We start from the raw sequence: 25978 nt of genomic DNA on the forward strand, positions 1-25978 counted from the left end.
TACCAGATCTTGCATGCCTGGATAGGGTTTTCACGTAACGGCTAACCACATGCTCTAGCAGTCTGGTGCCCGGCTACACGGTTGATGTGGCACGGAACCATTGGTTGACGCATGCAATGTTTGAGCAAGGGAACGCGACCCTTGATTGAGGCAGGGATTTAATCCAAGTTGTAGAACAACTCTGTAGCGCCTTGGATTGAATCCCAGCCTGAATTAGGGAAGCTCCTTTGCAGAATTCCAGAGCTTTCCTAATGATTCCTTGTGTCCTTGCCGCCTCCAAACAAAGGTCACACAAGTTAATGTGGTAGGTCACAGTGATACCCACGTCTGAAATCTATTCATTTCCTCAACAACAAAAAATGACAGGACTCAGCCCTTAAAGACAAACCTATTTTATTGGAAGACAATATTTGACCAGAGTGGATGGTCTGCTTGGGACCAAAGTAGATATGAAGATACTGTTGAACATTTTGGGAATGGTAATCCTAGTTAACAAGCATTGTTGCAAGGCAGATCCAAATAAAGTCTAGAGGAATGTCCAGGTTATCGACATTCAAAAAACATCTTTGGTTTAGATTCTCCATAATAAAAATAAAAAAAGAATTTAAATATTTACAAAGCATTTACAGCAGCTGTGTGCAGTTTGAGGACTCAGCAAGTAGCGACCTTTGAAAACATTAACCCCAAATTAACACCCCTAAAACAACAACTATTGTGCTTGAACGTGGCAGAAACAACTGCTAAGGCATTATTCACGATAAAACGTTTCAATTTAAAGTGCAAATGTTCTCAGTAGTTTGTGCGCATAGGAGAGGAAGGTTATAGTCATAACGACAAAGATAATGCACCTAAGGCATTTACAGTTGGAATGAATTGCATGTAGTTGAAATGGCAAATGAGAATGTCTAAGAGAGTCTGTGTTGGACTGCATTAGCTAGAGTACCTGTATTAGACCTTAAATTAGTTTTGTGAAATGATGAAAATACATCAAGCTAATAAGGATTATAGTTCTGTTAATGAAAGTGCCATGATGCAGTTGTTCCTTCTTTCGTCAATGACCAACAGTGAAAACGACACCTTCCTCCATGACAAAATAATCACAAACAAAGAGAAAAACATCAGTGCTTCCGAGAAGGAAAAATACCCTGACAACAAGCATCACGTATCCAGTGCCTTTTTTGTCAAGTCCATCAACACTGCAGCAACTGTTCAATGTGGCAGCTCTTTCTCTAAAATAATCATTGTAAAGTTAATTAAAACAACAAAAAAATGCTAGTTTGGGGATTTTCAAAATCTTTTTGCCAATATTTACAATGTCACAGAAAATGCTAAATAAAAAAGCCTGCTTGGGAATTTGTACAAATAAATAAAGTTGTCTTTTAAAATGAAATGGCAGCCAGGTTTCAGTTTGCTGCATAACATTTCCATACTGAATAATTGTAGGCAAATAACTGCTTCTTTAAACTGCATAGATAGGAGACAAGTCTCACTCTGCATCCATAATACTAGTGCTGTCAGCATCATCAATGGTTCTCCTGTAGCGCACGGTGGAGTTGAATCTGGCCCTGCTCTTCTTATAAACGACGAAGCCGATGGCCGCCAGAAGGGCGGTGAGGACGACCAGGAAGAAGACCAGCGCCACCGGGACGCTCCCCGACCCTGGAGGCAACACAGCCAGTCAGAAACACATCTCCAAACTGGCCAAGAAAGCCGCTGTTTCAAGCACATCAATTTTTACAAATATATAATAACCATAGCGAAGCCGGGGAAATCTATGAGCCATATACTATTGACTCTTGTTACATGCAATAGCTTGGAGCGGTCACCAGGGCATGCTGCTATCCACATAGTAAAAAAAAAAGTATGTATGAGTTGAGACTGGTGAACCATTGCACTTTAGTACTCACGTGCGGGTACTTTGCAGACGATGCGACTGTGGCTGTCCTTGCAGCTGACTCTGCTCCAGATGCCTCCGTCTGCAGACACCATGACAGCACAAGAGTTCTGCTGGGTCGCTGTCTTCACCCCACTAGCAGAACCCTTGGTCTCCCAGTTAGAGAAGGCCAGAGAGGAACCGTCCACCCAGCCCACTGGCTGACCTGGAAGACAGAGGAAGCATTACTGATTCTATTCTGAGTTAAAATAGACGACTTTATTTGAGTATAATGTACTGTATTGGCATGTAGAATTTGTATGTATTTTAAAGTGCCTGACTTTCCAAATGAAGTGCACACAACTTCCATGCTGTCCAATATAAATATAATGTCTTATAACATCCGTATACAGTAATAAGTGACAAGCCTATCCTATTGTACGGGTCAGGTCAGTTTACCTTGTTTGTCCAGGTCCATGCCGAGCCACACCCTACTGGTGATGAGAGGGTTGTCTGCCATGTAGCCAGAGACAAAGTCATTCTCCTCTCTGGTCATTATGGTCAGCAGCTGTGCATCTGTCAATCAAAGGCAAAAAGGCATACATGCATTGTACTGTAAGTAAGAAACCACTTGATTTGATCATGGTGTACTAATTAAGCAATAAGGCCTGGGGGGGTGTGGTATATGGCCAATATACCACGGCTAAGGGCTGTTCTTATGCACGACACAGCGCAGAGTGCCTGGATGTAGCCCTTAGCCATGGTATATTAGCTATAAACCCCAGAGGAGCCTTATCGCTATTATAAACTGGTTACCAATGTAATTAGAATAATAATTTGGGTGCTTATATTTGTCCTCTTACACACAGGTCTGTAATGGAAATGTGTTTGTTTTTTTGCATATCCCAACTCCCCTGAGACCCGCAGGGAGTAGGGTCATGGCCTGGGTCGCCATTGTAGAGCACTAATGGAGCAATTAGGGCTAAGTACCTTGCTCAAGGGCACAGCGACAGATTTGATTTCATATTTATTTGACCTTGTCAGCTCCGGTTTTGGAACATGCAAACCTCTCAGTTACTGGTCCAATGCTCTGACCTCGAAGGCTACCTACCGCTTGTAATTTTTGTCATACCCTTGGTATAAGGACTGATATACCACGGCTGTCAGACAATCAGCATTCAGGGCTTGAGCCACCCAGTTTATAATATCTGATATACCACAGTTTTCAGATAATCAGCATCTAGGAACCAAACTACCCAGTTTATAAGAGTAAATATGAAATACCTGTATTTAATCAGGTTGGTTATAGAGAAACCATTCTCTTACCATAACAACCTAACCCAAGATGCTGCAATAATGTAAAACTCAACTTATATACAATAATACAGAAATATATACACATGTCAAATAGGAGAGATAGTGGGTGACTTACCAAGCCTTTCACAGATGCTCTTGGCATCCTCCATGCTGTACACAGAGTAGTTATAGAAGGTCATGTCAAAAGCATAGCAGTGGTCCTGGTGCTCAACCCACTTAGACGAGCCACTGTTCTGAGGGCAGTTGTTGGCCACCTGGGGAACTGCGAGGTTCGATCCTGATTTAGAGAAACAAAAACAGATGACATTAGAGGGATTTATTTTATGGAATCTTGGTGTGTATACTATGTAAAACAAATCTGCTCAGATCGCTCATTAAACATCAATGTCTTCTTAACACAAGAATTCAAGATGTGTGTATAATAAATAAATACTAATAGGGTAGGTACTACGACTGTAGGACTGGGTCTTACTCTGAGTGGTGATGGTGGTGATGTAATAGGCTAGGTAATAAGAGCGGGTCTTACTCTGAGTGGGGGTGGTGATGTAATAGGATAGGTACTAGGACTGGGTCTTACTCTGAGTAGGGGTGGTGATGGTGGTGATGTAATAGGCTAGGTACTAGGAATGGGTCTTACTCTGTGTGGTGGTGATGTAATAGGCTAGGTACTAGGACTTGGTCTTACTCTGAGTGGGGGTGGTGATGTAATAGGCTAGGTCCTAGGACTGGGTCTTACTCTGTGTGGTGGTGATGGTGGTGTTGTAATAGGCTAGGCAATAGGACTGGGTCTTACTCTGAGTGGGGGTGGTGATGTAATAGGCTAGGTACTAGGAATGGGTCTTACTCTGTGTGGGGGTGGTGATGTAATAGGCTAGGTACTAGGACTAGGTCTTACTCTGAGAGGGGGTGGTGATGTAATATGCTAGGTAATAGGACTGGGTATTACTCTAAGTGGGGATGGTGGTGATATAATAGGCTAGGTACTAGGACTTGGTCTTACTCTGAGTGGGGGTGGTGGTGGTGATTTAATAGGCTAGGTAATATGACTGGATCTTACTCTGAGTGGGGGTGGTGATGGTGGTGTTGTAGCAGATGGCTCCGTCCAGCTTGGCATTGCAGTCCATTCTCATCCAGGTGCCATGGGGAGTGATGTACACACAAACACCCTGAGGGTCTGAGCTGGACTTGACAACAGTGTCAGAGAGTCCCGCCTGACTGTAGTGATACTTAGTCCCATCGGACCACTCATAAGACTGAGAGCCACTAGCCTGCGCAGAGAGCGGAGGGGGATGTATTATTACTCAACAAACTTCACACTAGAGGTGCTTAGCAAATTTAGCATTTCATGTCTACCTGCCGTTTAACTAAATTGCTGCAAAAGATGGCGTTATTTTCAATAGAAATGGCCGCCGTGTTAGTGGCATTGTGGCTAAGCTCCCTTACATCCTGACTGGACAGACCGATCCACAGCGGGAAGCCGTCTCGCTTGGCGATAAGCTCTATGTGAGCGTTGTGCCCGGTGTCATGCACGCTGGCCAGGTGTCCGTTGCCACGGCCACACTCCTCCAGCGCCTGGAACCAGCTCAACTTCCTGGTTATCACGTGGTAGCTCAGGTTGCCATAGCGCTCAAAGTCCCTGACCGACTGATTGTATTCGTCCTTAGAGTCTTGGGGACGAAGAAAATGTGTTAATAGAGTCAATCAAGTGCACAATGTATTATATTGTTGTAAATTTTTAAAAAATGATAGTACTCTTTGTGAATAGGTGAAGTATGTTTGTCTGAATGGGGTCTACCAACCTTTATCCAATTTGCAGGCCACAATGCTTCTCTGCTTGAAGGGGCTGAAGTGGCGTTTGTTGGTGAATATCTCCCAGACTCCCTCAGTGTTGAGACCAGCCATGAACTCGTCGCTGGCTGAGACGCTTGGTCTTCCATCTCCCCAGTTAGAGTACTGGACGTTGGTACCGTCATACCACTTCATCTGGTTATCTACCAAGGACAGGAGCAACCCTTGACATTTATTACACGTCTCATCACACAATAATACAACAGCGATCAGTGAGTAAGCTTCAGACTTGATGATCCAGTAGACATTTTACAATGATCCAATCCAGCGTCTCCTCATAATGCAGGGCAATGAATGATAATATGAAAGTCCAAACAGCAACTCAAACAGAAGGACTAACTGTCCATGCTGAGTGTTGGGGAGATGAATATGGGGAGCCCGGTGCAGTCCACTCACCGTTGTCATCGTTGAACACCCCTAGCCAGACAAACTGCACCAGGTCTTTGAAGGGAAGGAGCTGCTCCTTCACAAACTCATTCTCCACTACGTTCCTGATGGTCAGGATGTCTGCATCAGCATCTGAGAAGAACAGCAACCGGTAACACTTCATAAAGACTTTATTACTCGTACATAAGCAGTGCGTAGGTTTAATTAATAAACACCTTCAAATCAGAGCACAGATGAAGTCTGTTTTGACCAGGCATCAAATGTCCATTTTTTAAATCTCAAAAAAAGTCTCATTGAGACTTATAGCGACCAAATGAAGTTGCAGCGATGTAAAAACATAATATTTAAAAGGAATATCCAAGGCACTCTCTTGTGGAAAGTTCACCTGCTCTTTCCATGACAGACCGACCAGGTGAAAGCTAGGATCCCTTATTGATGTCACTAAATCCACTTCGATCAATGTAGATGAAGGGGAGGAGACAGGTTATTAAAGAAGGATTTTTAAGCCTGGTTTGACAATTGAAACATGGATCGTGTATGTGTGCCATCCAGAGGGTGAATGGTCAAGACAATAAAATGTACGTTTCTGTTTGTGTCAAGAACTGCATCTGTAATACCATGGAAAATACTGTATGAAGCGTCGCGGAAATGTACAAAATGAAACATACTATGCTGTTTTTACTTAGAGAATTGTCCATTGTTTTAGGCTAGTGTTTTATTTCCCAGAAGAAGGCTTGTTGTCTTGTGTGACTTAGTTAGAACTCTGGGCGTACAGATAAGAGCCGGGTGCGACCGCAGTATGTGACATCCCGTTTGTACTGTCTGTAGGAACTCCTCTGTGTGGAAACATGCAGGAAGGAACAGACAATGGTGGTCAACGTCAGCCATCTTAATCTACACAGACAAGATAAACGCCTTTTATACACCATGTTCTCCACCCCTGTTTGCACACATCTGCTGACTGCCACATAGACAATGAGGTTGGACTTTCCCATTACAGCTGAGAGACAACTCTGTTCGTCGAGCATCCAACTCTGACTCTTCTCAGTGATGGTTGATTGCTTCATTTGTGCAAATCTTATAATAAAATAGTTTGAAAGAATCTGCAGTCTCTCTTCCTATAGAATTTCTCGGGACAATTGGGATATTGTACACAGCGAGGTTCTCGAGGCTCCAAAACACCATCTTCAACTCGGGCCCAGAGGGAAACGCAGCCCCAGAGTTTCTCTAACAAAGCGGGCACTAAACAATAACGTTGTTCTTTTTCTTCCAACTCTTTTTCAGGTCCAACTCTACAGACAAGTCAAATGGCCAGTAATGGCCGCCTGTTTTTGCACCCAACTACACACATGTGTTTGTAGGACTCTGGTTGGAGAGATGTTTTGTTTGATCCTCTTCAATCCATTTTCTTTTGATCAAATCATGTGGTACGGAGGATATACATGACGTCATTTTGTCCTTTCGATCACCTGACAATGAACTGCTTCAGCTCCACACAGAGGCGTCATACCCATTTCAGCGGCTACAGAGCATTTGTGACAAGGGGGATGATTTCCAAAATAAAGTTGCTGAAACAGAGATACAAATCACGTGTTCTCAATCAATCCAAGATACATCCTTAGAAAGAGAAAATATGCTCAGACGACACCAAAAGACCCCCAAAAGTCAGTCAAAGCCAACTGGCTTTCCAAACCCACTGGCACCTTTCTGTGGGGACACTGCAACCACTGCCCCAACATAGAAAAAAACTAAACGTTCAATTACACAAGGAAATAACTTACCAAATCCAATATTCTGCGAATATTTGTTGTTTATAGGTTAGAGTGCCCATGTGGTCGTTTTTATATTGGTTTGCACAAAAAGGACACTAAAAGACAGACCGGCAGAACATAAATATGGCCGTGCATTACCAACAAGCCGGCCATGGTAACCCGGACTTGCTTAAAGCCATGGCCATAGAGGTGGTATCCATCAACAAGATGGGAGGTTACAGGCTTCAGTGTCTTTACAAAGGAAAACCTTCTGGATACACACACTAAAAGCTACTGTCTTTCAGGGTTGAACAATGAAATAGATTTATGGTACTTCTGTAACTATTATATATATATATATTTTTTTATTAATCTTGAGTTGTTTATTTGTGTGAAACATTGTATTGGCCTATAGTTATTTTTGATTGATTTACTTGTATTTGTTTATTTCCTGGTCATTCATTTCACCTGTCACTACTATGCACCTGTGAACCCTGAAGAAGGCCGCTGAGCAATACACGTTGGGGAGTTCACATTTTTTGCTAAAATAAAGAATTTTTAAAAACCTTTCCACAAGAGAGAATGCTTAGAATTTTTTGGAAGTATAATGTTTTTACACCGCTGCAACTTCATTTGGTCGCTATAAATTATACCCCATTCTCCAATGAGCATCTCTTCATCTTCATATTTGATGCCAAAGCAGCATCCCTCTTTTTCGCATTTCTAATTGAGACTATAAGACATGTTTCTAATATGTATCTTGTTTGTGGATGTCTTCACAGTACAAATGGTTTCTGACTGATGTCTGTGCCAAACGGTGTCCCTGCTCCTTACCCAGTTTCTTGCACGTCTGAAGTATCTGGCCCTTGTCAAACTCTTCCCATCTGGACGATGCCAGTTGGAAGGTGTAGCAGTTGTTCTTGAAGGGGATCCAGTTTGGCCCGCTACTCTTGTGAGGACATTTCACAGCCCTGTCCTCAGCGGTGGTGTGAGTCTCTTCTGGAAACATTGAAAGTGTTTATTCATAAAATTTCAATTTAATTTGAAAAAAGCCACACAAAAAAAGCCAAAATACACAGTTGCTGTCTGAGGAGAGTGTTTGGTTGATTTTCATCCTGTCTTGTTTTAATTATGCCACTTAACAGACAATTGCATCCAAAGTGCTTACACTTTTGGTATGACCATTACATTACAAGACCCCAGCGCTTACCAACTGAGCCACTGTATTGCTGTCTTACCGTGTGGAACATGGCAGATAGCCCCTGCCAACTGTTCCATACACTCCGTAGCCTTCCAGAAGCCGTCCGTGTCCAGGAAGACACAGTGTCCAACGGTGGGCTCTGAGGACCAGCGACTAAACACCGTGTGACTGTGGTCTGTCCAGTGGTAGTGGACACCATCCTGACAATACAAAACGCTGAGTGAGTTCCTTATTGATTTAACCAGGCAAGTCCATTAAGAACAAACTGAACCGCACTGTAGAATCTGTGAAATCGTCATTATGAAATCAGCCACTATCATTCAGTGATTGCAGAACTGAGGGAACAGGGTGGGTGTGGCCTATTCTACATGGTGACGGCTCCGCCTAGCCTCCCAATGGGCTACCGGTTGTTTGCTTTGCCATGTTGCCTTAAACCCATCCCTTTCTTTTAGATCTGCGAACACCAACGGGTTAGGGTGAAGAGCTATGGCCACTTACGTCTGCGCTGAAGAGGCCGATCCACATGGGGCTGCGTGCGCGGGTGACGTGCACGGTGAGGACCGACTGCTGCAGGGTGTCGGCTACGCTGGCCAGGTCCATGTTCTGGTTCCTGCACTCCGCCAGAGCCTCGTGCCACGTCATGTTCTTCTGAAGCAGCTTAAAGGTGTGGTTGTTGGCCTGGAACGGCTCCAACTGGAACTGGGGCTCCTCTGGCTTGTCTGAGAACATGAGAGGGATTTAAAGGGGTCAGACGAGGTTTTAAACCCTATTCGATATGCTCAATTTCCACTCCACAAAACAGTAGCAATATCAAGTAACAACTATCAATAATATCAGTCTACTTCATACACTTAATATCAAGAGTCTTTCTATCTCAAGCCTTCTGAATGTAGAGTCCACACATCATCCGTTCTTTCACCAACACGGACAAGATACGGACAAGATAAGCACAGATAATTGGTGTTTGGCCCCCTCTGCTGCTAGGTAGCGGTGGTGTACCTGCGTAGTGCTGGCAGATGGACACATATTGCTGGTCAGAGCAGGAGGTGTAGTCCCAGGAGCCCATCATGGCAGAACTGGGGTCGTTGAACACAAAGACACACAGCTCAATGCTCTCTGGGTCATGAAGCTGCAGACAGACACAATAACAACAGGGACACAGAGAGTTAGTTATAGGTTATGATGACCTTGAACTTTGAAACAGATGCGGAACATGTTTTTTAGAGACTGGTATTTAGTATAGGCTATCATAGTAATGTTTATGTAGTCCCATCATTTGTTTTAAAAATACCTGCACGCACTCTTACCAGTGGTTAAAGTACATTTAATTTCTTCCCGGTATGGAGACCTCCTATTGGTGAACGCGCCTATTATTGTTTTATGGGCCTAATCATAGAATTACATATAGAATCCTATTCATTTAATAGGATCTCTATGGAGCTAATAAAGCTTTGTCGTCTTAACTTTTTAAATATATTAGCCTACCTTTTAATGTGGCATAAACACAACCAGTCATGTTTTTAACTGATTTTCAAAGAATGACTTCTGTTTACTTGCGAACGTCACTAAAAGGGGCGGTGGAACGACGGGGTGCAAAAAAATGTTTCGAACATTTAAGCCTCATGCAGATATTCTTCTGCTTATAATTTCCGACATTTTGTAGACTATTTGTTAGTCAACCTGTCTATAACTAGATACATGCAGCTACTCTTGTCATTACTTGATGATTGTTTGGAAGACTAAATAAAGCCTTGCTCACCAGAATATTGTCATAAATCGATAGAATGATGATCAATGCGTCATCAACAATCTAGTTGACATCAGTAAAGTTCTCTTTTGATTTTTGCTTTTCTCACGTGGACGTTTAGGGACCAGGGAGATCTCCAAATGACAATCAATTTGACCCGTTTCCAGGAAATGATCCAACATGTTTCTGATAGTATTTAAGTTCATCTTGGATGCATATTTTATGTGGTTGAAAATGAAATACTGTCAGCTTTTATGCTGAAATTGCACCTTTAGGTCACCCAACAGGATTCTCAATCTCTCAAAATGCTGAAATAAATAAATCCTATATCCTGGTCCTGAGACAAAAATAACATTTGGTCTATCATTTTACTGAGAGGAAAGCTTAATTGTGCAGGAGTTCATATTATAATAGGCTACATGTGAGGACTACTGTCCTTTTCCAGTCACTATTCCAACTACTGGGTTAAGTTATATTCTGGCATCCATACGGTGCCATTTGATCAATTCAAAAGAGACCACTTCCAAAACACCACAAAGTGTTATGAATGACAGTCTGTTATTGTCATCCATTAGGCCTGCACAAGTCTTGTAACCTGAATTGATGCTGCTGCGGTCTCGGCCACTCATCTCTGCCTTATCATGGAACCACACTGTATTTTGGAGCGTATTCCACAAGTTTTCAAGTCTATTCGCTCATTTGTCATGCGACTTGCATGCGGCAATGATAAATAGTGTAATAGCCTACAGTTCTCTTAAAATGTGTTTTAATAGAGGGCCTCCCGGGTGGCGCAGTGGTTAAGGGCGCTGTACTGCAGCGCCAGCTGTGCCACCAGAGACTCTGGGTTTGCGCCCAGGCTCTGTCGTAATTGGCCTAGTGTTGTCCGGGTTAGGGAGGGGTTGGCCGGTAGGGATATCCTTGTCTCATCATGCACCAGCGACTCCTGTGGCGGGCCGGGCGCAGTGCGCGCTAACCAAGGTGTTTCCTCCGACACATTGGTACGGCTGGCTTCCGGTTGGATGCGCACTGTGTTAAGAAGCGGCTTGGTTGGGTTGTGTATCGGAGGACGCATGACTTTTAACCTTAGTCTCTCCCGAGCCCGTACGGGAGTTGTAGCGATGAGACAAGATAGTAGCTACTAAACAATTGGATACCACGAAATTGGGGAGAAAACAGGGTTAAAAAATAAAAGTGTTTTAATTATTGTGATAGGATCAGGTTTTACCGGTATGGGGTACTCCACTATTCTAGCTTACTTTCACCCCTGATTCTGACCAACTGCCTATGAGGGGAGTATACCTGGTATTTTTACAGTAAAACTATTCTATGATTTCAGTTGAATGAGAGGTATGCTTACTGGGTTTTGACTCTAAGTTATAACTCATTGATCCCTGTGGCCACTCTGGATAGAATTGAGAAGGGAAGTGAGTGGGAACTTACGTTGACGAGTATGGGCCTGAGTAGGCCGTGAAGCAGGGGGTTAAAGTTGAGGTAGGAGACCGGGGAGTCATCCACCCACTCTGGGTCCTGCTGTTTGAGCTTCAGGCCAATCCACGTCTTCTGGGGCTGCGCCGGCAACAGGGAGGTCACAAAGTCTGACCACAACAAACAGATAGGCGCAACTAGTCAACAACCGCCGGATAAGACGGACATTGAAGGGACATCAATCATTGGTCATCTCAGGAGAATGGAAGGCTGTCTATTGACAAACACGTTGAATAAAAATACTCACCCTGTTCAACTTGGTCTGTGATAGTGAGTAGAGTTCCTCTCATCGACTGACAGTGCTCGTTGGCGTGTTGAAAAGTTAGGTACAGAGGCTTGATCACCCCGTAGCACTGGAAAAGGCAACGACAACATTCAATAACAATGATTAGAAACTGGGTGGTTTAAGCCCTGAATGCTGATTGGCTGACAGCCGTGGTATATCAGACCGTAAACCACGGGTATGACAAAACATTTTTACTGCTCTAATTACATTGGTAACCAGTTTATAATAGCAATAAGGCACCACGGGGCTGGTGGTATATGGCCAATATACCCCAGCTAAGGGCTGTATCCAGGCATTCTGCGTTGTGTCGTGCGTAAGAACAGCCCTTAGTCGTGGTATATTAGCCATATACCACACCCATTCTTGCTTACACAGAATGTACTTGTATGTAGACTAGATCAGAGGACGGACTCATTGTCATGGCTGGAATGGAACGAATGAAACAGTATCACAACTGGTTTCCATGTGTTTTATACCGCTCCATTCATTCCATTTCAGCCGTTACTGTATGGCCGTCCAGTGACACCAGCCTCCAGTGTGTTTGTGTACGACAGACTGACCTTGTCCCTGAAGCGCAAATAGTCGCTCTCACAGGGCAGACCATTGGGGTGAGGCTCTCCAGGGTGGGTCTCTATAGCTGTGGTATTGTGTCTCTCACACACGAATGGCAACTTCAGCTCACAGCTGTACTCGTACTCTGGAGGGGCAGGAGTGTGTGTGAGTGAGTGTGTGTGTGTGACTGGAAGGTAACAACCCACTGGGCACACATTGGTTGAATGAACATTGTTTCATGTAAAGTGTTGTGTCCCATGTTTCATGAGATGAAATAAAAGACCCCAGAAATGTTCCATACGCACAAAAAGCTTATTTCTCTAAAATGTTGTGCACAAATTTGTTTACATCCCTGTTAGTGAGCATTTCAACTTTTCTTAGATAATCAATCCACCTGACAGGTGAGGCCTTTCAGGAAACTAATTAAACAGCACGATTACATAGGTGCACCTTGTGCTGGGGGGGCAATAAAAGGACACTCTAGAATGTGCAGTTTTATCACACAATACAATGCAACAGATGTTTGAACTTTTAAGGGGGTGTGCAATTGGCATGCTGATGGAAGGAATATCCACTAGAACTGTTGCACGATAATTAAATGCAAATTTCTCTACCATAAGCCGCATACAACGTTGTTTTATAGAATTTGGAAGTACGTCCAACTGACCTCACAACCGCAGTATGGCGTCGTGTGGGCGAGCGGTTTGCTGGTGTCAGTGTTGTGTACAGAGTGACCCATGGTGGTGTGGGGTTATGGTATGGGCAGGAATAAGCTACGGACAACGAAGAGAAATAGCATTTTATCAATGGCAATTTGAACGCGAAGAGATACGGTGACGAGATCCTGAGACCCACTGTCGTGCCATTCATCCTCCTCCATCACCTCATGTTTCAGCATGATAATGCACAGCCCCATGTCATAAGGATCTGTACACAATTCCTGGAAGCTTATAATGTCCCAGTTCTCCCATGGCCTGCATACTCACCAGACATGTCACCCATTGAGCATGTTTGAGATGCTCTGGATCGACGTGCACAACAGCGTGTTCCAGTTCCCGCCAATATCCAGCAACTTCGCACACCCATTGAAGAGGAGTGGGACAACATTCCACAGGCAACAGCCTGATCAACTCTATGCGAAGGAGATGTCGCGCTGCATGAGGCAAATGTTGGTCACACCAGATACTGACTTTTTTTAAAGGTATATGTGACCAACAGATGCATATTTGTATTCCCAGTCATGTGAAATCCATAGATTAGGGCCTAAATAATTTATTTAAATTGACCGATTTCAATATGAACTGTACTCAGTCAAATCTTTAAAATGGTTGCATGTTGCATATTTTTGTTCAGTATAAATACATGTATTTAAGCTGACTAACAGGTTGTTACATCAATCTAATTGACATAATCATCAGAACTATGTATACATTGCAATTTAGTTAAATTCCACATAGAAACGTACAAAATATGTTTTAATCATATATTCAATATACAGTATATTGGGTGGTTGAAATTGTCGAATTTTAGATTTAATGAGACAAATTTTATTTGACCTTGTTTCAATGTTGATAGTAAAATGGTATGTTTGAACCAATGTCATTGTTTCAAAGTCAAGCCAAATAAAAATATATATTGAAATAAAATGTGAAGCTACAGTCCAATGACTTCTGCCTGAACAGTGACTCCTACTGGAATATGAGGGGTAAGTCAGTTAAGAACAAATTCTTTATTTAACTAGGCAAGTCAGTTAACCTCTTAAGTCGACCCTCTACTTTTTTGAACATTCTGTTAAAAATCGCGCAACATTTCAGCGCCCTGCTACTCATGCCAGGAATATAGTATATGCATTTGCTTAGTCTGTGTGGATAGAAAACACTCAGACGTTTATAAAACTGGTTAAATCACTGCTGTGGCTTTACCAGAACGACATTTACATCGAAAAGCACAGGAAAAACTGATCACTGAAAATGGGAAAATATATCCATGCGCTACTTGAACCCATTGATAAAGGTGAACCACAATTAATTGACTGAGGTTGCAGTACCTACAGCTTCCACACGGTGTCTAGAGTCTTGTCATTTCCCTTCGAGTTTTTTCTTGGTCAAACACATGCAGGGCACCGTATCTCCTCGGGTCTAGGACCGGATATTTTCGTTGAGTTTCTAGCCGGACATTTTTCCAGACGGACAGCTAATGATCTTTACATCGCCTCCTGATTAATTTTATCGCTTATTAACGTTTACTAATACCTAAAGTTGCATTACAAACGTATTTCGAAGTGTTTTGTGAAAGTTTATCGTCGACTTTTTGAATTTTAAAAAATGACGTTACGTTTTGAAACAATGTTTTTTTAGTTTATCACACAGTCTACATATAACGATATCTAGGCTTTATATGGACCGATTTAATCGAAATAAAGACCCAAATAGTGTTTATGGGACATCTAGGAGTGCCAACAAAGAAGATGGTGAAAGGTAATGAATGTTTTCTATTTTATTGTGCGGTTTGTGTAACGCCGAAATGCTAATTATTTTGTTTACGTCCGCTGTGGGTCTTTTGGGGTGTTACATGCTATCAGATAATAGCTTCTCATGCTTTCGCCGAAAAGCATTTTAAAAATCTGACTTGTTGCCTGGATTCACAACGAGTGTAGCTTTAATTCGATACCCTGCATTTTAATGAACTTTTGAGTTTTAACTAATACTATTAGCATTTAGCGTAGCGCATTTGCATTTCCAGAGCTCTAGTTGGGACGCAAGCGTCCCGAGTAGAAGCAAGAGGTTAAGAACAAATTCTTATTTACAATGACGGCCTACCCCAGCCAAACGAAACTGGGCCAATTGTCTTAGACCACTGCGCCACTCGGGAGCCCGAACGAGTCTACAATCCAGATGCCTACCTCTAAGTACCCTGCTTAAGCTTTGGAAACACAACACATTGAGACATTTAGAAGTAGTTACCATTAGCTCTATAAATACTATGATATTCATGACTTTTACCTTTCGATATGTTCTTGTATATGAAGGATGATTTGATTTCAAATTAAATCTACAAGTTAACTATTTGAAGTTTGATTTACTGCTATTCCTTAAGTTAGATTTTTGGTTGAGATGGAGACGTGAATCCAACATATCAATAATGAATTTGTAGACAAACTGGATAATGAATTGAGAACGCATCCAAATATCAACATTTGAAGGAGATCTTCTACTGGGATAGTATATATAGGGCCTATCGTATATAATGAACAACATACAGTCAGCTCCAAAAGTATTGGGAGACTAACACATTTTTTGTTGTTTTGGCTCTGTACTCCAGCAGTTTGGATTTGAAATGACAAAGTCAGACTCTCAGCTTCAATTTGAGGGTATTTCCACCCATATCGGGTAAAACGTTTAGAAATTACAGCACATAATACATAGTCCCCCCCATTTTAGGGGACCAAAGTATTGAGAGAAATTCACTTATGTGTATTGAAGTATTTGGTCCCATATTCATTGCATGCAATGACAACATCAAGCTTGTGACTCTACAAATTGGTTGGATGCACTTCCTGTTTGTTTTGGATTTGTGTCAGATTACATTTTGTTGGGCACAAAATATGGTAACTATTATATTGAGTCGTTTTGGAGTCACGTAAATAAGAATATAATATGTTTCCAAACACTTCTACATTAATGTGGTTGCTACCATGATTACGGATAATCCTAAATGAATCGTGAATAAAGATGAGTGAAAAAGTTAGATCCCCCCCCCCCAAAAAAAATGCGAACCTCCCCCGTTATTGTAATGGTGAGAGGTTAACATGTCTTGAAATTAGATTGATGTAACAACCTGTTAGTCAGGTTAAGCACATTTATTTACATTTTCCCCTAATTTCAATGTTTACAACACTGTTTGAAATCAGATGAAAACAGTACTGGTTGATTACTTCTTCAAATCCAATGTTTTTTCCACGTTGATTCCACATCGCAATACGTTGACAAATGACGTTGAACGACGTCGATTCAACCAGTGTGTGCTCAGTGGGAAGTGTCCTAGTAACCAACAGCCTACATTATAATCCTTTCTACATTATCTAAAGGAAACAACTTGATTCCAACTACTCTTTGTACTGTAGTTACGTTTTCATTCACCTGGGAAGATGTTCTTGTCACTGATGGTTGTACACCTGCCCAGGAACGCAGCACGGTAGTAGTGCATATGGGAAAACCTAGAGGACAGGAGTAGAAAGTCATTCACTCTTATTCTAACCAACAGACACAATAACATCACTTATATTTGACTTGAATATTGAACACAAGACACGTTTTGGAGGCAGTGCTTGAGAACGTGTGTTGCTGCGTGACCCTGTCGGGGGGTGGTTGTTGGTTGGTGAGGTGTGACCTGCCACGTGACTGCGTGACTGTGTGACTCACCTCATGGGGAAGTAGTGTCCAGTGTCTCTTACATCCACCCACCAGCTCTGCTTCCCTGCTGGCATCTGCCCAATCAGGTCACAAGTCAATGAATAAATAAACACACAAGGACAAAACAAAGCCACTCCCTGCTGCTCTCTCACACGCACAGCGCTCTCTCTCTCTCTCTTCTGATCAATGTCGCCTTCATTTTATTAGGATAGTTCAGTGGCCACCTTCTTCCTCTCCGTTCCTGCTCTATATCTATTACAATCAGGGTTGATATACAAGCCTTAAAGCTGAAATCTGCATGAGAGCAAACAGCGCCACTGTTCGCGCCCCAGCACGTTATTGTTTTCGTTCCGTTGATGAAACGGAGGAGAGGAAAATCCAGCATCGTGGTAAAAAATAAAAATAATAATGTAGTTCCATCATTTGTTTAAAAAGACTACCTGCAGTTCTGTTGTAGGTGCAATGAAGTCAGCGGAAAACTGTGTTCGTTGTTGGAAGGAACCTCTTTGTTGTTGTAATATTGGAAACAAACGTGGCAGTTACACCATTATGGATTCCAGCTGTTTCTTATACTAACTAGGTTTCTACCGTACAGTAAGTCTGGTTTGTTCACCACGGTACTGTAATTGCACTATTCTGTACCTGTGGCAGATTATTATGGATCTGTATGGCTGCGTTGGAGCTTTGTGGTGCTGCCAGCTTGCTGCCGTTGCTGTTGCAGTACAAACTAGCCTCCTCGTATGGCAGCTTTGGTTCCGTCACAAACCAGAACTCGTTACCGTCAATGAATATGGATGTCTCATGGTGCCCACCTGCAACAGATCAATATTATTATTATTCTCAAATCCTATTTTTAGTACTCAATAAAAAAAAAAACTCAGCTCATACTTCATAACTGATGACTTAACATTCATTGGTGTATAATTTCATCAGAAAAAGTCAAGAGATATTTCCAAACCTATATGTCAACACCACTTACCAGGATTGTACCACACTGGGTTCTCGGGACTTTTTCCTATTTCAGAATGAACAAACAAACAGTTATTTTCAACTATGATGATGCAAGAATGAAAGTGTAAAGGTCACCAAACATTTCCCTAAACGGTTCAATGTGGGTCTAGCAGAGAGACACTTTTGAGTTGAAACTAAGGAGGCGCTAGGACACGTTCACAATCACACAGCCTGTATGTGTGTATAGTTACCGCGGGGGATCTGGCAGACCCACTCCAGCCTGGCGTCACAGTGAGTGTGTGTGTGTATAGTTACCGCGGGGGATCTGGCAGACCCACTCCAGCCTGGCGTCACAGTGAGTGTGTGTGTGTGGTTACCGCGGGGGATCTGGCAGACCCACTCCAGCCTGGCGTCACAGTGAGTGTGTGTGTGTATAGTTACATAGTTACCGCGGGGGATCTGGCAGACCCACTCCAGCCTGGCGTCACAGTGAGTGTGTGTGTGTATAGTTACCGCGGGGGATCTGGCAGACCCACTCCAGCCTGGCGTCACAGTGAGTATGTGTGTGTATAGTTACCGCGGGGGATCTGGCAGACCCACTCCAGCCTGGCGTCACAGTGAGTGTGTGTGTGTATAGTTACCGCGGGGGATCTGGCAGACCCACTCCAGCCCGGCGTCACAGTGAGTGTGTGTGTGTATAGTTACCGCGGGGGATCTGGCAGACCCACTCCAGCCTGGCGTCACAGTGAGTGTGTGTGGTTACCGCGGGGGATCTGGCAGACCCTCTCCAGCCTGGCGTCACAGTGAGTGTGTGTGTGTGTGTGTGTGTGGTTACCGCGGGGGATCTGGCAGACCCACTCCAGCCTGGCGTCACAGTGGAATGGGGTGGCGTAGAACGGCAGAGGGAATTCATGCATCAGGAAGACAAATAAACTCCTAAAGGTTCCTTTCAGTGTCTGTCAGAGAAAGAGAGAAAGAGAGACGACAAGCCATGATGCATGCTGGTATTTCAACATCGGCATGAGATATGACATTATAACCGTAGACAGGTACAGTGGGGCAAAAAAGTATTTAGTCAGCCACCAATTGTGCAAGTTCTCCAACTTAAAAAGATAAGAGAGGCCTGTAATTTTCGTCATAGGTACACTTCAACTATGACAGACAAAAAATCCAGAAAATCACATTGTAGGATTTTTAATGAATTTATTTGCAAATTATGGTGGAAAATAAGTATTTGGTCAATAACAAAAGTTTCTCAATACTTTGTTATGTACCCTTTGTTGGCAACGACAGAGGTCAAACATTTTCTGTAAGTCTTCACAAGGTTTTCACACACTGTTGCTGGTATTTTGGCCCATTCCTCCATGCAGATCTCCTCTAGAGCAGTGATGTTTTGGGGCTGTTGCTGGGCAACACAGACTTTCAACTCCCTCCAAAGATTTTCTATGGGGTTGAGATCTGGAGACTGGCTAGGCCACTCCAGGACCTTGAAATTGAAATGCTTCTTACGAAGCCACTCCTTCATTGCCCGGGCGGTGTGTTTGGGATCATTGTCATGCTGAAAGACCCAGCCACGTTTCATCTTCAATGCCCTTGCTGATGGAAGGAGGTTCTCACTCAAAATCTCACGATACATGGCCCCATTCATTGTTTCCTTTACACGGATCAGTTGTCCTGGTCCCTTTGCAGAAAAATAGCCCCAAAGCATGATGTTTCCACCCCCATGCTTCACAGTAGGTATGGTGTTCTTTGGATGCAACTCAGCATTCGTTGTCCTCCAAACACGACAAGTTGAGTTTAACAAAAAGTTATATTTTGGTTTCATCTGACCATATGACATTCTCCCAATCTTCTTCTGGATCATCCAAATGCTCTCTAGCAAACTTCAGACGGGCCTGGACATGTACTGGCTTAAGCAGGGGGACACGTCTGGCACTGCAGGATTTGAGTTACTGATGGTAGGCTTTGTTACTTTGGTCCCAGCTCTCTGCAGGTCATTCACCGTGTGGTTCTGGGATTTTTGCTCACCGTTCTTGTGATCATTTTGACCCCAAGGGGTGAGATCTTGTGTGCAGATCGAGGGAGATTATCAGTGGTCTTGTTTGTCTTCCATTTCCTAATAATTGCTCCCACAGTTGATTTCTTCAAACCAAGCTGATTACCTATTGCAGATTCAGTCTTCCCAGCCTGGTGCAGGTCTACAATTTTGTTTCTGGTGTCCTTTGACAGCTCTTTGGTCTTGGCCATAGTGGAGTTTGGCGTGTGACTGTTTGAGGTTGTGGACAGGTGTCTTTTATACTGATAACAAGTTCAAACAGGTGCCATTAATACAGGTAACGAGTGGAGGACAGAGGAGCCTCTTAAAGAATAAGTTACAGGTCTGTGAGAGCCAGAAATCTTGCTTGTTTGTAGGTGACCAAATACTTATTTTCTACCATCATTTGCAAATATATTCATTAAAAATCCTACAATGTGATTTTCTGGATTTTTCCCCCTCATTTTGTCTGTCATAGTTGAAGTGTACCTATGATGAAAATTACAGGCCTCTCATCTTTTTAAGTGGGAGAACTTGCACAATTGGTGGCTGACTAAATACTTTTTTGCCCCACTGTATTTATCACCAAAATGTTTCTGTACCCTGGAGTGAGTGCCTTTTATAGACAGTACAACTCCTGGCCCTGATGATAACGCCTGACAGATTGTAACGACGGGGCAAGAGCCGTAGCCACTTCACAGGTAGGGAGAGGGAGCTCGAAAATGGAGCACGTGAGGTAGGAAGAAGCTGACGGGTTTAAGTAGTGACATCTGCCATAACCACCACACCAGCAGACGTTATGCAGTGTTGAGGCTGTATTCCAGCATCTGACCCTACCCACCTTAAAGGCTGTGCAGCCCCGGTTGTACTCGTCATCCTCGTGGAACTCTTGGGGGAAAATGGCCATGGACACCTTCGGATGAATCACGACATGTATATTATCAGAATGGTTACTTATTATAGTCTCTCTACGGGAGTTATACACAGAGGTACGATGTGTTTTCCTCTACTCACAGGCCTGTTGTCGCTCCACTCCCAGGAACCAGCAGCTGGGTTTCTCCTGTTTAACCCCACCCAGAAGAACCGGTCATCGCTGGGACAGACAGGACACAAACACTGTTAACAAACATCTAATTCTCACTTCTTTTTTTATTGTGGTTTATTATAATTTTGTGGGCTCAAAAGGCAGTGTTTAAACAATCATCCAATGTCTTAAGTATATTTTTGCTAGTGATTTAACCTTCCCCCTGCAGAGCATTGCAGGACAGGGTGTGTCCTGGTGTGAACCATACTTGTTACTATTGACAGGAGTCAGCTTACATTAGCATAAAGATGATGAGACCATGTGAATTTGAAAACACAGATGTGTATGGTAACTGTGGTGGGTGTTGTGGAGCAGGTTGAGACCTTCAAGTTCCTTGGTATCCACATCACCAACAAACTAGAATGGTCCAAACACACCAAGACAGTCATGAACAGGGCACGACAAAGCCTACTCAGGAAACTAAAAAGATTTGGCATGGGTCCTGAGATCCTCCAAAGGTTCTACAACTGCAACATCGAGAGCATCTTGACTGGTTGCATCACTGCCTGGTATGGCAACTGCTCAGCCTCCGACCGCAAGGCACTACAGAGGGTAGTGCGTACGGCCCAGTACATCACTGGGGCTAAGCTGCCTGCCATCCAGGACCTCTATACCAGGCAGTGTCAGAGGAAGGCCCTAAAAATTGTCAAAGACCCCAGCCACCCCAGCCATAGACTGTTCTCTCTACTACCGAATGGCAAGCGGTAACGGAGTGGCAAGTCTAGGACAAAAAGGCTTCTCAACAGTTTTTAACCCCAAGCCATGAGACTCATGAACAGATAATAAAATGGCTACCCGGACTATTTGCATTGTGTGCCCCCCCCAACCCCTCTTTTACGCTGCTGCTACTCTCTGTTTATAATATATGCATAGTCACTTTAACCATATCTACATGTACATACAACCTCAATCAGCCAGACTAACCTGTTCCTGTATGTAGCCTCGCTACTGTTATTTTTTCACTGTCTCTTAACTGTTGTTTTATTTCTTTACCTACCTATTGTTCACCTAATACCTTTTTTGCACTGTTGGTTAGAGCCTGTAAGTAAGCATTTCACTGTAAGGTCTACTACACCTGTTGTATTCAGCATTTCACTGTATGGTCTACTACACCTGTTGTATTCAGCATTTCACTGTAAGGTCTACTACACCTGTTGTATTCAGCATTTCACTGTATGGTCTACTACACCTGTTGTATTCAGCATTTCACTGTAAGGTCTACTACACCTGTTGTATTCAGCATTTCACTGTATGGTCTACTACACCTGTTGTATTCAGCATTTCACTGTAAGGTCTACTACACCTGTTGTATTCAGCATTTCACTGTAAGGTCTACTACACCTGTTGTATTCAGCATTTCACTGTATGGTCTACTACACCTGTTGTATTCAGCATTTCACTGTATGGTCTACTACACCTGTTGTATTCAGCATTTCACTGTAAGGTCTACTACACCTGTTGTATTCAGGTCTATTTCACTTTCACTGGTCTACTACACCTGTTGTATTCAGCATTTCACTGTAAGGTCTACTACACCTGTTGTATTCAGCATTTCACTGTAAGGTCTACTACACCTGTTGTATTCAGCATTTCACTGTATGGTCTACTACACCTGTTGTATTCAGCATTTCACTGTATGGTCTACTACACCTGTTGTATTCAGCATTTCACTGTCTACTACACCTGTTGTATTCAGCATTTCACTGTATGGTCTACTACACCTGTTGTATTCAGCATTTCACTGTAAGGTCTACTACACCTGTTGTATTCAGCATTTCACTGTAAGGTCTACTACACCTGTTGTATTCAGCATTTCACTGTATGGTCTACTACACCTGTTGTATTCAGCATTTCACTGTATGGTCTACTACACCTGTTGTATTCAGCATTTCACTGTATGGTCTACTACACCTGTTGTATTCAGCATTTCACTGTAAGGTCTACTACACCTGTTGTATTCAGCATTTCACTATAAGGTCTACTACACCTGTTGTATTCAGCATTTCACTGTCTAGGTCATTTCACCTGTTGTATTCAGCATTTCACTGTAAGGTCTACTACACCTGTTGTATTCAGCATTTCACTGTAAGGTCTACTACACCTGTTGTATTCAGCATTTCACTGTATGGTCTACTACACCTGTTGTATTCAGCATTTCACTGTAAGGTCTACTACACCTGTTGTATTCAGCATTTCACTGTAAGGTCTACTACACCTGTTGTATTCAGCATTTCACTGTAAGGTCTACTACACCTGTTGTATTCAGCATTTCACTGTAAGGTCTACTACACCTGTTGTATTCAGCATTTCACTGTAAGGTCTACTACACCTGTTGTATTCAGCATTTCACTGTAAGGTCTACTACACTACACCTGTTGTATTCAGCATTTCACTGTAAGGTCTACTACACCTGTTGTATTCAGCATTTCACTGTAAGGTCTACTACACCTGTTGTATTCAGCATTTCACTGTATGGTCTACTACACCTGTTGTATTCAGCATTTCACTGTAAGGTCTACTACACCTGTTGTATTCAGCATTTCACTGTATGGTCTACTACACCTGTTGTATTCAGCATTTCACTGTATGGTCTACTACACCTGTTGTATTCAGCATTTCACTGTAAGGTCTACTACACCTGTTGTATTCAGCATTTCACTGTATGGTCTACTACACCTGTTGTATTCAGCATTTCACTGTAAGGTCTACTACACCTGTTGTATTCAGCATTTCACTGTAAGGTCTACTACACCTGTTGTATTCAGCATTTCACTGTATGGTCTACTACACCTGTTGTATTCAGCATTTCACTGTATGGTCTACTACACCTGTTGTATTCAGCATTTCACTGTATGGTCTACTACACCTGTTGTATTCAGCATTTCACTGTAAGGTCTACTACACCTGTTGTATTCAGCATTTCACTATAAGGTCTACTACACCTGTTGTATTCAGCATTTCACTGTAAGGTCTACTACACCTGTTGTATTCAGCATTTCACTGTAAGGTCTACTACACCTGTTGTATTCAGCATTTCACTGTAAGGTCTACTACACCTGTTGTATTCAGCATTTCACTGTATGGTCTACTACACCTGTTGTATTCAGCATTTCACTGTAAGGTCTACTACACCTGTTGTATTCAGCATTTCACTGTAAGGTCTACTACACCTGTTGTATTCAGCATTTCACTGTAAGGTCTACTACACCTGTTGTATTCAGCATTTCACTGTAAGGTCTACTACACCTGTTGTATTCAGCATTTCACTGTAAGGTCTACTACACCTGTTGTATTCAGCATTTCACTGTATGGTCTACTACACCTGTTGTATTCAGCATTTCACTGTAAGGTCTACTACACCTGTTGTATTCAGCATTTCACTGTAAGGTCTACTACACCTGTTGTATTCAGCATTTCACTGTAAGGTCTACTACACCTGTTGTATTCAGCATTTCACTGTATGGTCTACTACACCTGTTGTATTCAGCATTTCACTGTAAGGTCTACTACACCTGTTGTATTCAGCATTTCACTGTAAGGTCTACTACACCTGTTGTATTCAGCATTTCACTGTAAGGTCTACTACACCTGTTGTATTCAGCATTTCACTGTAAGGTCTACTACACCTGTTGTATTCGGCTCACGTGACAAATAAACTTTGATTTGATTTGTTGGTGTCCGTTACAGTGGTGGGAACTAGACCAGTGTGTAAGCTCTGATCTATGAGAGAAATGGCAGTGTGGTGTGTATGTGTTTTACTGTATAAAGCTGGCATTAAGTTGCTGTTGTTGGAATGTGGTTATGAACATGCCTACATAATTCACATTGTTTAGTTGAGGTGACTAGACCAGTCTGACTACTGTGGCTGAGTTAGTGTTACCGCTGAGTTTGTGTGTTATCACAGTGTGTGCGTGCGCGTGAGTATATGCGCGAGTGGTGTGTGCAGCGTGTGTGTGTGTGTGGGTGCAAGGGCCCCTACCTGATGGAGTCTCTCATAACATAGTTCAGGGCTCCCATCTCCTGTGGGTGGTTGAAGCTGGGTAGATGGGCCCCCAGGGCCTCACAGAACCTCTCTGCCTCCTCCCAGGACCGCTTACGACTCAGCCTCTCCTCGTGGAACACCTGGCACAGCATTGCCATGGTTACCAATACTAACACACCAACACCCTACGGTAATGTTCTTATAACACACTAACATACCGCAATACCGGGTCACCATGAGACCTCAATGTGCAACGACACAGTAACTTAAACCAACAAGGTCACTAAGGCGCAGCGAGGGGACATATGCTGCGTCATTCATTTCAAGGACACACACAGGCCTACACACACCTTGTAGCAGTAGGAAATGCCAGGCCTGGATGTCCATCCATCGGGACAGGGGAGGTTAGGGTCAGGCTCAGGCTCTAGGGGCTGTGGAGCGGCGATGTCTCTCTTACAGATGGATCCAGCTTTAAACATGGTACAGTTCTTTACCACCCATTTACCCAGAGGCTTGGCTGTGGACATCACTGCACAGCCCCCTGCTAGGGCTGAAACACACACACACAGACGCACACGTAAGTAACTTGCATACACACGTATGTAACACACACACAGACACACACGTAACTCACGCACACCCATCAAGCGTTTCTCTCCATTTCGCATCACTGAAACCCCAACAGGGTTAAACCCTTAAACCCAAATACAGAATACTTCACAGTCTGGACTAACCTGGTTCAAACCAGCCCCAGTTGGTGTATGCGACATTGGTTCCCGAGCCATCCTGAGCGACCCACTGGTACTCCCCTGTAGTCTTTATGTCCTGGAGGCCCGCCCAGAAATACTGTCTCTTTACGTTGATCTCTTCCACAAGGAGTCTATTGATGAAGGCCTGCTCGAACCTGTGGAGAACACATTGAAGAACGATTGGATCTGCGTCCCAAATGGCACCATATTCCCTATGTAGTGCACTACTTTTGACCTTATACCTGTACAAGAGGGAACAAGACAATTAGCGAGACCACGCCGAGTGTGGAGAGTTAATGTGGAATGCTGTTGGGTTTT

At 43.2% G+C, this 25978-nt stretch overlaps 1 protein-coding gene across 2 annotated transcripts in view; it reads right to left on the reverse strand.

Moving 5' to 3' along the window:
* Window positions 1-376: 376 nt before the first annotated feature.
* LOC115133355 (lymphocyte antigen 75-like) overlaps window positions 377-25978 on the reverse strand; it is a 38277-nt gene continuing 12675 nt past the window's right edge. Inside the window, exons 11-35 of one of the 2 annotated variants that reach the window (XM_029666519.2) lie at window positions 25646-25815; window positions 25262-25461; window positions 24909-25051; window positions 20860-20938; window positions 20687-20758; window positions 18646-18766; window positions 17839-17874; window positions 17502-17671; window positions 16869-16933; window positions 16587-16663; window positions 12456-12592; window positions 11857-11962; window positions 11565-11719; window positions 9377-9506; window positions 8876-9096; window positions 8415-8577; window positions 8011-8172; window positions 5435-5557; window positions 4990-5181; window positions 4634-4857; window positions 4248-4458; window positions 3306-3467; window positions 2333-2449; window positions 1908-2099; window positions 377-1659 (exon numbers count right to left, since the gene is read on the reverse strand). In XM_029666519.2, the coding sequence (XP_029522379.2) occupies window positions 1487-1659; window positions 1908-2099; window positions 2333-2449; window positions 3306-3467; window positions 4248-4458; window positions 4634-4857; window positions 4990-5181; window positions 5435-5557; window positions 8011-8172; window positions 8415-8577; window positions 8876-9096; window positions 9377-9506; window positions 11565-11719; window positions 11857-11962; window positions 12456-12592; window positions 16587-16663; window positions 16869-16933; window positions 17502-17671; window positions 17839-17874; window positions 18646-18766; window positions 20687-20758; window positions 20860-20938; window positions 24909-25051; window positions 25262-25461; window positions 25646-25815 (3601 nt within the window). In that variant the 3' untranslated portion in view covers window positions 377-1486. Of the gene's footprint in view, window positions 1660-1907; window positions 2100-2332; window positions 2450-3305; window positions 3468-4247; window positions 4459-4633; window positions 4858-4989; window positions 5182-5434; window positions 5558-8010; window positions 8176-8414; window positions 8578-8875; window positions 9097-9376; window positions 9507-11564; window positions 11720-11856; window positions 11963-12455; window positions 12593-16586; window positions 16664-16868; window positions 16934-17501; window positions 17672-17838; window positions 17875-18645; window positions 18767-20686; window positions 20759-20859; window positions 20939-24908; window positions 25052-25261; window positions 25462-25645; window positions 25816-25978 lie in introns of both variants that reach the window. The other variant, XM_029666501.2, reaches the window with a different exon arrangement.

This window comes from Oncorhynchus nerka, linkage group LG2, assembly GCF_034236695.1.
Source record: "Oncorhynchus nerka isolate Pitt River linkage group LG2, Oner_Uvic_2.0, whole genome shotgun sequence".
Taxonomy (NCBI): domain Eukaryota; kingdom Metazoa; phylum Chordata; class Actinopteri; order Salmoniformes; family Salmonidae; genus Oncorhynchus; species Oncorhynchus nerka.